We start from the raw sequence: 15948 nt of genomic DNA on the forward strand, positions 1-15948 counted from the left end.
GTTTGTATTTGTTTAGTACATTTATATGGCTGCCTGATACAAATGGCATGACTCTTGGCAGCATATAAAACTATTAAAATAAAAACAAAAACTAGACATACTGTACTAGTGAAACAGACTAAAACGATTAAAAAAAAATCAGGACTAAAATACAGCTCACTAACAGAGAACTCTACTCATCCTGGTCCACACACCCAGGGAAAGAGCCATATCTTACAGTAACTGCCTTTCTAAAAGCCAGCAGGATCAGGCCAACCATATATGGAGAAGGTTTAGGAGGATGTTTCTTGTGTCCCCACAAGATGATAATGCTGCAGAAAAAAGACCTAGAGTATGACTTCTCTGGAGCATGTGGAATGAGATAGTACTTTTGGGAGAAGGCGATACCACAAATACCCCTGTCCTATTACATGTAGGGTTTCATAGGTGAAGCATCCTGAAAATCTACAGGAAGTCAGTGCGAGTGTCACATACAGGTGTCACATAATGAAAAGCATCCGTAACTACCATGCTCTGTTGCATTCTGAAACAACTGAAGCTTCTGAATGACTTTCAAACCCTATTGAACAGTGTCTTGCATAATCCCACTGGGAAGTTGCTAAGGAGTAGTAATTATGAACAAGACTGCCCAGTTCAAAAATAGGATCAAATGGCTCACAGGATGAAGCTATGAAAAGTTTCCCTTCATAATTGCAGGAACTACAAATCCAGGATTATCCCCAAATTGTGCACTGAATCTAAGTGGTATAGTGCAATTTTCTACAAGATGAAATTTCTCCAGTTCCTGGACCCAAGAGTCACAAAACTCACAGCTGGTCTTGACAGGGTTCAGCTGAATGAAGCCTTAGTTGCTTGCTTATCTGGGTAGATATCATATACTAGATACAGAAATCAATAATGCTGGAGAAGAGGAAGTAATAGCCACTAATGGCATCACAACTATTTTGTGATTTTGGAAGTTACCCTAATTTGCTAAGTTAAAATCTGGAATTAAAATTTTCCAAAATAGAATTCTCTGAAGTAAAATCAAATCTATATTCTGTAGATATTTTTTATTGGCTACTGGCTTTAACCAGTAGAAATCCTGCTTAAAGTTTAGTTATCATTCCCTATTAGTTCTGAACTAGGAACTATGATTAGGTGTCATTAATTAGTATAACAAACCAAGATCACATATTGGTTTATTAAGATCTTATTTAAAAATTAATGGGAACTATTTAATTGTGAATGAAAGTATGAGCATGGCCAAATTGGTATACCTTGAACTTTGGCTGTGCATACTTATTGCATAAAAGGGTATTGCTTGACAACATAGTGGCAGTTCCCATCTTCCTAAAGTTTATCCAACATTCCCAAGTTTTGCTAATTCTGTACGTTAGAAGGCTTCCTGTGACTTCACACACATTAGTTTGTTACTTCCTTCCCCCTACATCCTGGCCAGGAGGGGAATTTGAGATTGTCCTGGATTTCCCAATCTGGACTGTTCAGGGAATCAGCTTTTTGTCTCAGTCATCCAAAATGCTTTTCCTGATGACATTCTTCTGTGTAATAAATACCGTTGCTGATTATTACACTAGACTAGATCTTTCATAACTAACCCTCAAGGTGGCGCTTCATTTCAGAAAATATTTAAATAGGGAGGAAGAGGTTGTTTTCTCCCATGTAATATTGCACAATATGAAGAACATTCTTCAATGTAAGTTAGGCATGTATCATAAAAAATCACAAGCAAATACACATGTTGAAGTACGAATATAAGAAGTTGCCTTGTACTGAATCAGAAAAATAATCAGCCAGCTTGACATTTTCTATACCTTTGGGGAAGGGGGGGGCACTTTGTTTTTATTTCAGTTGCTGCAAATTTTACAGTCAGAGCCATTTCATTCTCTGCTGCCTGCTGGAATTGAGGCATCTCTGCCAAAAATATAAACACAAGATAAATTTTCCTGTTACAACCCTTCCATATATGAATAGGAACTGCCAGCTGTGGAATCAGAGCGATATTTGAATTCTGCTTCAGGCAGCAAAATATTTTTTGAAACTGCATTTTGCTTTAATGCAGAGGAGGAAAAAGAAGGTGAAAGCATTCTCCTTAGAAGCCATCCCATTCTGCCATCATCCACATTATTGCAAATAATTTCAAATTATTGAAAATAGACCCAGACCACATTGATCTGAGGTCCCTCTATCCAGAAAGGCCTCTGCATAATTCTGTGCTACCTGCCATTCAAGCATGCCATTGTAAAGAAAATAAATTCTTGAAATGCCAAGTGCAGAAAGCTAAACCACTTGTTTCTGCTTCAGTGGAAAAAGTAATAATCCCTTATCATACACAGCAGATCTCTCCAAAAAACATGGCACAAAGAGAGAAATCACAAGCAGGTGGGAGTTGACAGCAAAGGAGCAATGGTGGGAAGGAGACCTCCCAAAAGATCTTGCTCAAGGTCCTCCCACCTCCCTAAACCCTAGTGGGGACCCTAAAGCCAAAATCTTTGGTTTTCTTCTAAGGGAATAGTTTTGAATGGGACAGTTTTTCTGAATTTTCTGCTTAAAAGGAAAATTTCAGTCTAGGAAAGGAAACCTGATTCATTTATCCTTAACTACTAACATTGCCAGTTTTTTAGAAGTACTGTATTGCTTTAAGATGACTAACTGTAACCTACACAAACATTTGCTAAATGGGGCTGGGGGGAGAAACCCAGATGTCAAATACAAATTTCATCATCTCGGCAATTCCTTCAATCTTAATGTCAAAATTTTGTTTAAAGCACAAGACTACTGTCTCCCATGGGGCCACAATGGATTCTCCTCATTGAGAATAAAGAAACACCTACCTGGATTCCAGGGCCCATCTCTGAAAACAGATATTGATAGCAGAGGAATCTTAAGTTATCTCCCTCCCTAGCTCACTACATCTCCAAAAATGTAAACAACACTGAAAAAAGTATGATGGAAATAATTATTTTCACAAACAAACCCAAGACACAAATGTTAGAAGGCCAATCGGCTATGCTAATACTTTAATTATCATTGGCATTTCTCTGCCCAAAAAATCTTGGAGCAATTCTGAATAAGAACATATTGACTGCATTCACTTACCTCATTATGCAGTAAATTTGGCTTAGTAAAAATACTGTACAATACAATACATAAAATTGTATACAATACAGTGCAGTACAATGAAATAAATGAAATCTGATGCCAAAGAAACCTTATGATAACCTGAGCTGGTTCACACAACATACTAAGGCAATGACTGTTTCTCAAGCCAGTTTGGTCTAATTGTTTAGGCACCAGTCTAAAAAGTGGAAGACCATAATTTCAAGTCCTGCTTTAGCCATGAAAGCCAGCTGAATGACTTTGGGCCAGTCATTCTCTTTCAGCCCAACCCACCTCAGAGGGCTGTTGTTTTGGAGAAAATAGGAGGAGAAAGGGGTGTTTGATATGTTCACTGCCTGGAATTATTTATAAAAATAATAAAGGGGAGATGCAAATAAATAAATAAGCCTACCTAAGCCTACTTTAGCTAGGCTAGCAAGCTACAGGTAGTCTTCAACTTATAACCAGTCATTCAAAGTTACAACAGCACTGAAAAAAGTGACCTACAACTGTTTCTCACACTTCCAACTGTTGCAGCATCCCCACAGTCATGTGATCAAAATTTGGGTGCTTGACAATTGCCATGTATATATCACAGTTGTAGCAACCCATGGTCACGTGATGACGATTTGCAATCTTTCCAGCCAGCTTACGACAAGCAAAGTCAGCAGGGAAAGCCAGATTCATTTAACTATTGTTGGTTCACTTAATAACTGTAGTGATTTGCTTAACAACTGTGGCAAAAAAGGTCATAAAATCAGGTGCGACTTACTCAACAAGCACCTTGTTTAGTAATACTTAATGATGACTACCTGTATAGGTCCCCAATTACTGAGGATAGAAACAAACAGGGTTAGGGGTTTTTTAATTAAAGGGGCAGTGTTCACTATTTAAGTGTTAAATCACGAACATTCAAATATATTTTAAAGCTAGACTAACATAGTGTAGATCTAGCCTAAAGCTTACCAAACATAGTGGACACTATATACAGTATAGTAGGAACATGTTAGCCAAATACATAGAAAAAGAATAAAGGACAGCTGTTCTGCAGACCATTATTTAGCTTTAATCCACCATGCATTCTTTAAAAAGAACCTTCCTAAATTGGAATCAATCCAGGTTCCCTGTTAAAATGATCCAATGCTGGCTGGGGATATTATTCTGTTTTATTACATTTTACTCTATTCTAGAACAAAAATTCTCTGGGCAGATTATAAAGTTACATGGTTATCTATAGCAAGGATAATACAGGAAAGAAAAATACATCATTAATTTCTGGCCATTTTAACCCATACATTTGCAGATCCATCCAGTCGACAAGGCACATTGGATGGATCAAAACCATTTTGGTTTGAAAAGATCCATATCTATATATACACAAGGGTATAGAGATTGGCTGGGAAATTGTAGAGTTTAAGTCTACACATTTTAAGAATTGCCAAGGTTGAGAAACAGGGGTATACGCAATTCTAAAAATGCAGTCTCTAAATAGAATGTCTGAATAGGACCATAGGGATAGTAGAAGAAACTAAGATCAATTTAAAGATTTTGTTAGATTAAACATTGAACAGGAAGCTCTCACATTAGGAAACAAAGGAGCAGATCTACCTCTATTTACAAGAATGTCTCTTTGCCCAAATAGGCATTCTCATGAAAGAAAGCAATATATGACAGCAATCCCTGAAAAATATTGGAGAACTTTTATAAAAGGCTGAGGTGGAAAAAACATTTAAAATTAAGCTTCATGACATCCAGAATATCTACCTCACAGGATAGTTGTTGTGGGGAAAAATAAGAAAGAAGGACCGTCAGGCACCACCCTGAACTCCTGAAATAAAGGGTGGGATATAAATATTATAACAAATAAAATAAATAAATATACGTCTAACTTATGTAGACACATATATACTGTATGCATCTGGATATATATCTAGTTATTATATACCGATATTCCTCCTAGATAGTGCTGTCCACAAAAATGGTCAGAAGTAATATCCAGAGGATACAAATAGCAGAGAACAGAGAACTATCATGTTGATCGGAGGCACAGTATGCATCCTTCAGAGACTTGGGTCTAACGCCAGAATAAATGATTTCTATGTTCTAATGCAGGGGTGTCAAACTCAATTTCAGCATTGTGGTTGCCCTCAGGAGGCCGGGTGGGTGTGGCCAGGATGGGCGTGGCCTACTGGGTGGGTGTGGCTAGAGTGCGTATGGCCTACTGGGTGGGCATGGCCAGCTCTACATTGTTTGCATCAAGAGTGCCTATGGGGGCCTGGGCAGGAGTGGAACAGATCTGAGGGTCTCTGGCAGAAGGAGGGTCTCTGGGCCAGGGCCAAGGCAGTGGGGGCCGTTCCCTCATTGTTTCCAGGATGGCTTCACGGGCCACATGAAACCACTTCGCGGGCCGGATCTGGCCCCCGGGCCTTGTGTTTGACATGTCTGTTCTAATGAATCTTCACCAGCATCAATTCTACTTGCTTCTGAATGATCACTGCGAGACTATATGAAGAAAAGATGCTCAAGGCCTGTCTAACTTTTCCATTTTCAAACTGTTAGTCCTCAACTTAAAACAGTTCATTCAGTGACCATTCTAAGTTATCAAGGCACTGGAAAAAATAGCTTATGACCGTTTTTTCACATTCACGAACCATTGCAGCATCCCCACGGTCATGTGATCAAAATTCAGATGCTTGGCAACTGACTCATACTTATGGCGGTTGGAGTGTCCTGGGGTCACGCGATCACCCTTTGCGACCTTCTGATAAGCCAAGCCAATGGGGAAGCCAGATTCACTTAACAACCATGTTACAAACTTAAAAACTGCAGTGAGTCACTTAACACCTGTGGCAAGAAAGGTTGTAAAATAGGGCAAAATTCACTTAACAACTGTCTCACTTCGCAACAGAAAGTTGAGGACTACCCGTGCTTTCAGTTCAGCTCTTTGTCAGAGGGTAAACTAAGTTTGGAGAAATAATAATGATGATGTGTGAATCTGCATAGAATCATGGAGATGAAAAGAATATTAGAGATTTAGTCCAAACCTTTGTTCAGTGCAGAATTCACCAGAGCACCTCTGACACATAAATATCCAGCCCCTGAACACCTTCAAAGGAGAAGTCCTCACTTCAAGTAGCAGCCTGCTATACTGGCTCACAATTTGTATATTCAGGAAGTTCTTCTGCATTTTAGCCTGAACGTACTTCCTTGTAGTTTTAATCTACTGCTTCTTATTCTATTCTCTGAAGCAATACAGAATTAATCCAATTCTTCTGCAGATAGTTCTCAATTTATGACCGTAATGGAGTCTACCCTTTATGCAGCAGGTCATACTGTATCCAACACAGTTGTACAATCTTTACAGCAGTTGTCTATCAGTGCTATGGGCATTAAGTGAACTCATCATTCACTCTGGAGCATTTTTGCTAAAAACTGAAAGTAAACCTTGGTTTTTTGGCAAAAATGATATAAATTGCATTCACATGCCTGCAGGGCTGGTTGCAGGCACCTGAAATATGGCCATGCAATCATATGGGGGAGGACAGCTGGCAGAACTTTGGAAGGGGTTGTATCTTTTGGGGGATCCATTGTGACTTTGTTCGCTGAGCAACCAACTGTGAGTTAAGGACTACCTGTATATGACAAGTCTTCAGATATTTGTAAACTGCTATCTGACCTTCCCACAAGTCATCTCTTTCGTGGGTCAAGCACACCTAGATCCTTTAGCCATTCCTGATGGGATTCAGATACCAGCCATCCTTTGAACTGGCTGAATTTGTCCTTCATCTTTTTTAAAAAAACTGGTGCCCAGAATAGAACACAGTATTCCAAGTGAAGTTTGAGCACGACCCAGTAGAGTGAAACAATTACTTCTCATGACACGGACTCTATGCTGCCCCAAGATAGCATTTACCTTTTCAGGTAGCTGTATCAGTCTGGATGCTCTGGGAACGTGGGGTTGACAAAACACTAGATCTGTTTCACATGTAGTACTGTATCAAGTCTCCACATCTTACTCATGCCTTTTATTTTTACTAGGCAGATTTCAGAATCTCATTTCTTCCTGTTAAATACCATTCTTTTCAAGTCACTGCTCAAGCCTGACCAGATCTAGGGTTTGCCATAGATTGCGTAGGGCTATTATGATTAATGAGTTTGTTTGTCAAGCCCTATTCCGATAAGACTGCTGTAATTCTGGAACCAATCCATGGATCTAGAGTAAATAAATATTGGAAAGGAGTAAAGGAATATATGAGGAAAGATGGACGCAAAACCTGAAGTAATAAAATGCCTCTGGAAGGTTGGGAAAATACACCATCTCCTAGTTATAAACTCTCTTTAAATTAAATCAGGAGAGAAACCTTTTTTTTTAAAAAAAGTCACGTTTTGTTGCTGACTTTATTTTCCATAAAATTATTTTCAAACATGAAGCTTAAACTCCTTACTGGTCTTTCTTTTTAAAAAGACCAAAGTCTTCAATAACTCCAATCAAGTTTTAAAAGACCACAAAAGGTTGTACCAATGTTTGAACCAGTTCTGAATTCTTTAAGGTTTCAATTAAACAAACCCAGTTACCTGTGTAACTATTTCACACGTGGGGAAACGGAGAAAATCTCCAGGTCCTCATCACCTTCCGCCCCGCCCCGCCCCTGATCAGGGACATTCAGTGGATTTAGAATTTACCGTAATTAGTGCATAAACGAAAAAAATGTGAGAGTCATAGCCTAAAACCACCCCACTCAATTAGCCTCTAGTGCCCCTCCCTCTTTTCACCGTCCGGAGGAAGTTCCCGAATTGTTCTCCCTATAAATAACCCCAATGGAGAACAGTTTGATTCACAGCAACCTAGGGATCCGCTCGCCAGTAGCCTCCCGCATCACCAGCAAGCCGTTTTCGAAGAAAGTGGGCGAGACCAAAGGTTTTCCTGCAGAAAGGATGAGTTCAGCACGGAGTAAGTAGCTCTCGGGGCAGGTCGTCGCGGTCTGGCGGGGCCCGAGACGAGAGGGTAAGTTTCCTCGTGGTGGCGCCTTGCTCAGCAAGGGCAGCTTTTTGGCGTCCTTCGGGGCGAGGACTCCACGGAGAACTTTTCCGCCGCCTTTGGAACTATTGCCCACCTTTGCGGCAGAGAGAAAGAAGGAGGACGGGTCCCGGCTTCCCTTTCCAGCCGCTCCTCCTTAGCACCACCTCCAGGAACGATGCCCAGCTTGCAGACCCATTCTCTCTGGATTTGACTGTAGGGAAATAAAACGAGCTGGTGAAATTGTTTTAGTTTCACAGGTCAAGACTGGCCTTTGTACGTTTAAGAGGGAAGGAAAAGGGGGCTTAGGTGCTTCGAAGTTCTCCCAAAAGTTTAGAGGGGGAGAGACGCGGCTTCGTTTTCCAGCCTACTGATATTGTCACCTTTTTCAAACGAGCTGGGCAACTGGGTTTCGAAAAACCCGCCGTAACTCTTGCGGGACTCGCGTCAGGAGAAGCCAAAGATTGAAATAAAGAGCGTTGCCACGTGATAGAGACGTCCCTGACTTGGAAAGGTTGGGAAACGAAAGCGGCAGACCAGTATTCTGGGCTGAGTGTCAGTGAGTTTGTTGCACGTGCTAGAATGATACACTTAATTCTGACGGAATCACTTTCCCACCCACTGGCGCTCAGCTACCTTACAGTTTCTTCTTGGCTCGAGCTATGGAGAGTTGAGCGGCGTCCCTTCAGATCCACTTCTCCTTTAAAAAAAAAAAAGCGGCAGAAGGGAGTCCGTAAGTGAAGATGGTAGGCTGGAGCTGATAAATGATAAATCATAACTGTCTAATAATGGTTTCAGTCTTTTAGACATTAGTGCCGGCTAAATATTTTAGTGCAGTTCATAGAGCAGTCCTCACTATTGTGTATATTTTTATTTTTCCAGGTGGTCTTCTTCTTGTCAGTATTGCGCTTTCTTGGCTAATGTGCTCAGCTGCACCTCATGCAGAATTTTCTGGAGATCCTGGTTTGCACCAGTTTGTTTCGAAAAATAAGGAGTTTGTCATCAGAATAAAGGCTGATCTCGTTGCATTGAATAGGCTTGTGGTAAGTATATGCTGGGTAAAGAGATCTACAAACACACATAATTTGTCAACCAACTTTCTCAAGTTATTTTAAAGGATTGGAGGCATGTTATGAGTATTTATGAATTGGCTTTTGAGTCAATCATGTATTAAATTGATGCATATCAAGTTTCTTTCCAACAAAAAGCAAAGAATCTGTCATGGGAGAGGAAAACCAGTAATCTATTGATTCTTTAGGGTACTTTGATTAAAATGTTTGCCAGCTATATTGGGTAAGTCCTCCATTGCAAGGATGCAAATAAAGTAGATATATAGCTGCAGTCTTGGTAGTTTAAGGTTTTTTCTTCTAATATTCAGTCTTAATTTTTTTAAGGAATTTGAGGTGTAATATAGCTAGATGAAATCCTATTTTGAAATTAATCTAAAATTCATAAACTATCCCTATTATATTGCAGTGATACAGCAGAATTTCAGACTAATGGAAAATGAATAGTGGGAGGGAACAAAGTTGTCATATCAAATCTATTGAAGTAACAAATTTGAAGTGTTCTTATTTTCTTCCGCTGACATGATAGTTCATAGAATATCAAAGCTAAAAAGACCCTTTGAATCAGTACTTAAATCAATGCATAATTTTAAATAACAAGGAAAGATTTGGGGAAGAATCTGAGTAATATAAAAGCCTTATATGAGATAAGGTAGCTCAGATATGGCTTTAAGCCATTAATATTTTTGATGGTGTGCTTTCAGCGTGCAATTAGACGTACTAATGTACTACTTCACAACTGATACCTTCTGTAGATATTCTTGCATTCTTGAACAAAGGAACTGAATTATTAATCAGAAGATCAGTTAGGATAGCTGATTATAACTATGACCATGTTACATCCTTTTTTAGTTAGTAGATGCTTCATGTTATAAAACCACATGGGCCTTCAATGCAAGTGTTGAATTTGGTCAGCAACCTATCAACCCACCCAAACCCTTGTGGGAGTTGGACAACTAGTAGTCCTGCCAATGTTGAATTTCAGCTTTCAACAGCTGTAATGAAAGAAGCCAGCAGTTAAAGTCCAGCAACATCTGCAGAGCATACGGTTTAAATTTAGGATTACTGAAAACCTGGAGGGCATGAAGAGTGTTACTCAGAGGTAACTTGATGTCCGTGGTGCCAAAATATCTTCTCCTGCAATATGACATAACAGAAAAGTTATAGACTGAAATAATTAGATCACTATACATACAGGAAATCAAAATTCAAATTGGTCTGAAAATTTCAGATTAAAATACTTGGGACATCATTCTGATAGTTCCTTTTCTAGTACTTCCCATAAATTACAGTTCAGTCTTCTAAATAATTTTAATCTCATATAGCATTTCCTAGAACTGTGAACAGGGCCCCTCCCTACTAAAATTACACAAGTGTTTTTGTCTCGTGCTTCCGGAATAAATGTAATATTGTGCCAATTCAAAATGTAAAACGTCAAAGGAGAAAATTGTTTGCAAACAAGCTAGCAAATTTGGCATTCCTGATGCCTTCCTCTTTGGGTGTTGGGAAGGAATATTTTGATTGAATCTATCAAATGAATATACAATATATTGTAATTAAGGCTTATTAAATACAAAGGGAAATAATTTAAGGGAGTGAAATTAACTGCTTGATGCTCCTTTGCAGGTCTTTAAATACAATAGCAGTTTTTTAGTTTGGATTGTATGGATAGTGGTTAATGTAAGAGTAGCTTATGGTGAATAGAACTAAAAATTCAGAGGTAAAATTTAACCTTTATTTTAAGAATAATCCTAAATCCTGTCTTCACTGTAAATTGTGCCATGTTTCACTCAGTTTTAAAGGTTGAATCAGGTTTCACTGTATTATATACTTCAGGGAACCTCAATGAATCCAGTAGGATTTTTTGATCATTTCTCCACTGACTTCTGGTATTTTCATAAAATCACTCAGATTTTGTTGAAGCAATATTAAAGTTCTCATTACTGTTGTTTTTGGTCCAACAATAGCTGAATAACTCCAAAGGTGCTGTTAGCTATTAGTGAAGAAATTACCTTAGTCACAACTAACTTTGATTGGTTTTTACTATCCAGCTCCCTGTTAGTAAATATGTGTTCAACTCCCTATTTTAGTAGAGCATAATTTGTTTTGTTAATCACGAGGAAGATGAAAAGATATAAAGAGCAGTCAAAATCTCCTAATCGCTGGAAGTCATATCCAACAGTTCTCACTGGCTTCTGAGATTTCCGCTTCTGACATTACTCATGCACTTTAAAGCATCCTGCTTAAAGATTTAGAAACTTAGTGGGAAATTTTAAATGTTGAGCCTCAAGATAAGTATTTGCTGTGTCAAAATGCAGCATTATTCAGCCCTGTTTCCATACTGCTATTTGCATATCAGGCCTACCTTATTAAATTCTTTATATTCATATAACTAAGTTAATATGCATTATTTTAATAAATACACATTAAACCTTGCTCAGCTTCTCTGAGCTTCATTGGATTTTGAAGTATAGTAAAAATAGGATTAGGGAAGGATTTTGTAACACTGCTTTTAGGGAGCAAAGATATAAAAGCACTCATATATATTTGCTCCTTTTTGGAATCACAGAAATACCTTTTCAGATTATCTTTTCTTTTTTTCCCCTCCAGCGTAGAGCATTCAGCTTTGGCAGTAACAGAGAACTAATAACAATAGAGAAACTCTTGGGCATTCAACAAGTTAATATCTCCCATTGCCAACAAGACCCCTGTGACATGGTAAGTAGCAATACCAATCTGATTGGAACCTGAAATAATTTTTCTCCTCAACCAAAGAAGTAATAGGCTAGCAGCACATAATTTTGAAAGAAATCAATCATGGCAATATTTGGGATTTTTAAGTGCATCTGTAGTGTTCTCACAAATTGGTTCTATATGTGGTGTTTGTAAAATGGCTGCCTAGACTCAACTGAGCAAACTTAAGACATATGGACTTCAACTCCCAGAATTCTCCAGCCAGCATGACTGGCTAAGTATCCTTTCTTATAAGTAAGCTTGTTAGGATATTTCTTAATCACCCCTCTATATTTTGGGGATCCTTTTTTATCCAGACTGGCTTTTTTCTAGATGGTAATTGTTTTGTTTCAGAAGACAGAGCACTTGACTTTAGCCACCAACCATTTTTAATTTCCTAAAAATGATTTTGCAAACTATTTGATTCTCAGAGGTGTATTTGTAAGCAAAGATAATGCTAAAAAGCTGATACTTTACTTTATCATATGTCTCTTTCTCAATTTTTTTTTGCTGAAGGAAAACAAATATCTTTAAAACTGAATGCGGTAAGACAGGACCTGTGTTGTTGCTCAGGAGGATCTTTTCCTATTTTAATAATTAACAGTTTGCATATGTACAAAGACACTCATGGACATTGTATTATCTATAAACATATATAAAAGCAGAAATAAAGCAATATTGATTTTAAGCCAGTAATGGTACCTGGTCCTTCAAACACCTACCTTGTCTGTGAATGTGCTACATAAACTCTCTTGTTACCTCTATTCGTTCAGGTTTTTTCCACATTCCTCATAACAAGAATATGTACCATTTGCTGTAAATCCATGTAATATCAGTAATTACCTAAATCAGTAGCTTGATTTCACTGGGGATGAAATAACCGCATTGTCATTGGCCCATCTTTTTTCTAATTCTAATCATTTTAAACATAAACAATCTTTTTTAGCAGGGCTTTGACTGACAACCTTCTTATAAAGTGTAAAAGTACACATAATTTCTTGATGGATGCCTACTTTAAATTTGGCCATTAGCACTGCTAGTGTCAAATTCAACTTTGAAATCTTTGTTATTCCTTAAAAGGTGAACAGGCAAACCTAAACAGTAATGAAACAGCAATGCAGTTATTTTAATATTACTTTGCCTCTGCCACACTCATGTCCTAGTTCTAAAAATCTGCTCTGAGCTTGAGTCTACAATATGGATATTTTTAAAAAAGCTGACCTTAGTTTCAGAGTGTTCATATTTTACATATCTATCCAATATGATAATCTTGGGATACCCAACATCTCCAGAGAAGAATATTACAAAATAGGTAAATATTACTGATAATAGCATTAAGAGAAAATTCCCCTATCCAATAAATATTTCTTAAGAGCTATAAATTCAAGTGTAGTGTATGGAAATCTGCAGCGACCATATAGATAGATTATTTACATCCATTTTATTTAATAATTAAAATATATGTTTATTCAAAACATGTTTTTCTGGCTTCTACCTTTTATAACTTAATTTTTCCAATGTTAACCTATTAATTCCTAGTATATACTGGCTGGTCATAGCTTAAAATGGTACAGAAATAGAGTCACTCTTTATTCTTCCATTTACCCTTCATTGCTTAATTTACAACAGTAGAAATCATCCATATTTATCCATATTAAGCCAAACCTAACATTTCATCCTGGGTAGTGTCACTGTTTCCTTACCTCTAATCTCAATTGTAATTAATATAGCTTTTAATTGTGGCACAGCAAAATCAGGTTTGTTGTCAGAGTATATGTACATTTTATCGTGGAAATAACATTATTCATAATTTCAATAACCGTGTCCACTTTCTGGAGAACAGAGCTCGACTTGTCTCTCAACACAAGTTGTACAGCACCAGTGTAATAAAATAAAATTTTTACTGAAATTTGCACAAGAATGGAATGCATAATAACTTTTCTTCGTTCCCTATTACATTTATATCATGTAGGAAAGATGCTTCAATCAGGTACAGGCAGGCCTCCAAACCTATTCTGGTTATCTCTCATATATTCGCCAAATCTTAATAACTTACACTGACCAAGTACTTGGTATTCAACTGGATATTTCCAACTTGTCCCACAACATTCAACAACAGGTGAGGAGTTGCATAATAACTCGTTAAGTTGTGAAAGGATCAGAGCCAAGTAGGAGAAACTACCCAGTTCTATAGGAATATCAAAAAAATGTTTAGTATAGGTATGCATGTGTGAATCTGCTATAATAATTTAGCAGGTCACCTACCTGGACATTACCAATGTCTTGGTGAATGTTAATGAACTATGAAAGTAAGTTTCTAAAAATTGCAGATATGAGCACTGAAGAGTACTTTAGATTCAGTTTCCAAAGGATACATGGAGCATGAATATAGCATCTGTTGCAACACTCAAAGACTGCATCTTTTTCTGGAATCACACAATAGCTGTGAAAGGGAAAGCCATTGGGTTTTTCCTGCTATTGAACACACGGCTTATTTTCATGTTCCAGAACACTTTTTTTTAGATCCAAAGTACTCTGGCCCTAGTAATTGCAAAATGCATACTACTCAGTCCTCGTAGAAAAGCCATGTCCCTGTAATTGGTGGATGCTTTTAAATAGGATCTAAGTAGTGGACTGCTTCGGCACTCAAATACAGTCAAAAGTACTTTGCAGGGAGATTTTTTAAATTTCTAGCCCCACTTCATCTTCGGGAATAACCTCTGTTACCATTACTTGTTGTATATCTGGTCTTATAAAAGGAAGAAACTTTGCCTTTGTCATTTTGTAAGCATAAATTTCAAAGTAATAAATACTTAAGATCATTGCTTTTTATATTTATATATATGCCTGGCTTTTGCACACCTTTCTACTGTCCTGAACTTTATATGGCATGAGTATTTTTCCTGTTCATGTATTAATCCTAACTTATACAAACTGCTCCCTGTGAGCTGAGGCAATCCTCAAGCATGCCTTATAAAATTGTTGCTGCAACTGTGGAAGAGCAGAGCGTAGGGATATGCGTATGCACGAGGAAGTAAATATATCTGGGTGCATTATTTTGCTTGCACCAGCTCAAAAATGTATTTATGAGCATATCCCTTGACCCACTGCTCTTTGTGGAGCAAAAATACTCTGCTTTTCTGGAGGCTGGGACCATGTTTTTCCCTGCTGAATTACATCCCATTACCCCTTGCCATGACACAAGCAGCCTATTTGTTAAAATAAAGTCATTGAAGAGGACTTTGTGGGTAGTATGATAGTGACAACATTGGCTGCAATAGGATTGATCCAAGAGTAACATGCTGGCCAATTTGGATATTGCTGGAATTAATATGCAAATGTTAATGATTAATCTGAGATTCCTCAATTTCCCCAATCTTCTTTTCAGATGGAAGAAAGCAGCCTGACCAGTGTTGTCTATCCACAGGCAGAAAATGAGCCTAAATTTGTGGAAGTTCAAAGAGAAATTGGAAGTTACCTGGTTCTCTGCAAACTCCAGATATTTATGGATATGGTTTTCCGGGCCCTGAGGCACTGTAGCACATAAAGGGAATCTATGGAGACCTTGAAGCTGAAATAGTTCTGTACACAGAAGGAAGTCCTAAGACTTGCTTTTGCTTGACAAGACTGCTCTGACGGGTAGAATTCCAGCTTCTCTTTGTTTTTAATTTATTTTAAATTTTTATGCACCATTTTACTGAAAGTAGGAGACAAATAAAGTAATCCTGATAAATTTAGCTCTTAAGAGAAATAAAAATATTAGGGTTTGTACAACATGTTACATTAGACTAAAGTGGAGCTAGGTTGCTTGAGATTCAGCATGTTGTGAAAAACAAGCCATTGTTTTATATCGTGAACACTCCATTCTCTTAAGTCACTGTTTCTCAGCCTCAGCAATTCTGGCTCTGAGGAAGGTTGAAGTCTTGGAGTTGCTGAGGTTGAGAAACAGTTTTAAATCTGTTTTAAAGTTTTATACATTAGCATTCACTTCAACAATTATTGGTATGGTATTGAGAGAAGAGCATCTTGCAT

General features: G+C 37.8%; 1 protein-coding gene across 1 annotated transcript; it reads left to right on the top strand.

Moving 5' to 3' along the window:
• Positions 1 to 7917: 7917 nt before the first annotated feature.
• CSF3 (colony stimulating factor 3) lies at positions 7918 to 15463 on the top strand (the record flags this gene model as incomplete). The annotated part of the gene is made up of 5 exons (XM_081346196.1): positions 7918 to 8050; positions 8999 to 9159; positions 11794 to 11901; positions 13889 to 14035; positions 15305 to 15463. 5 exons carry the CDS (start codon positions 7918 to 7920, stop codon positions 15461 to 15463), a joined length of 708 nt encoding a protein of 235 aa, XP_081202322.1.
• Positions 15464 to 15948: the final 485 nt, after the last annotated feature.

This window comes from Vipera berus (assembly GCF_964194415.1).
Source record: "Vipera berus genome assembly, chromosome: Z".
NCBI lineage: Eukaryota > Metazoa > Chordata > Lepidosauria > Squamata > Viperidae > Vipera > Vipera berus.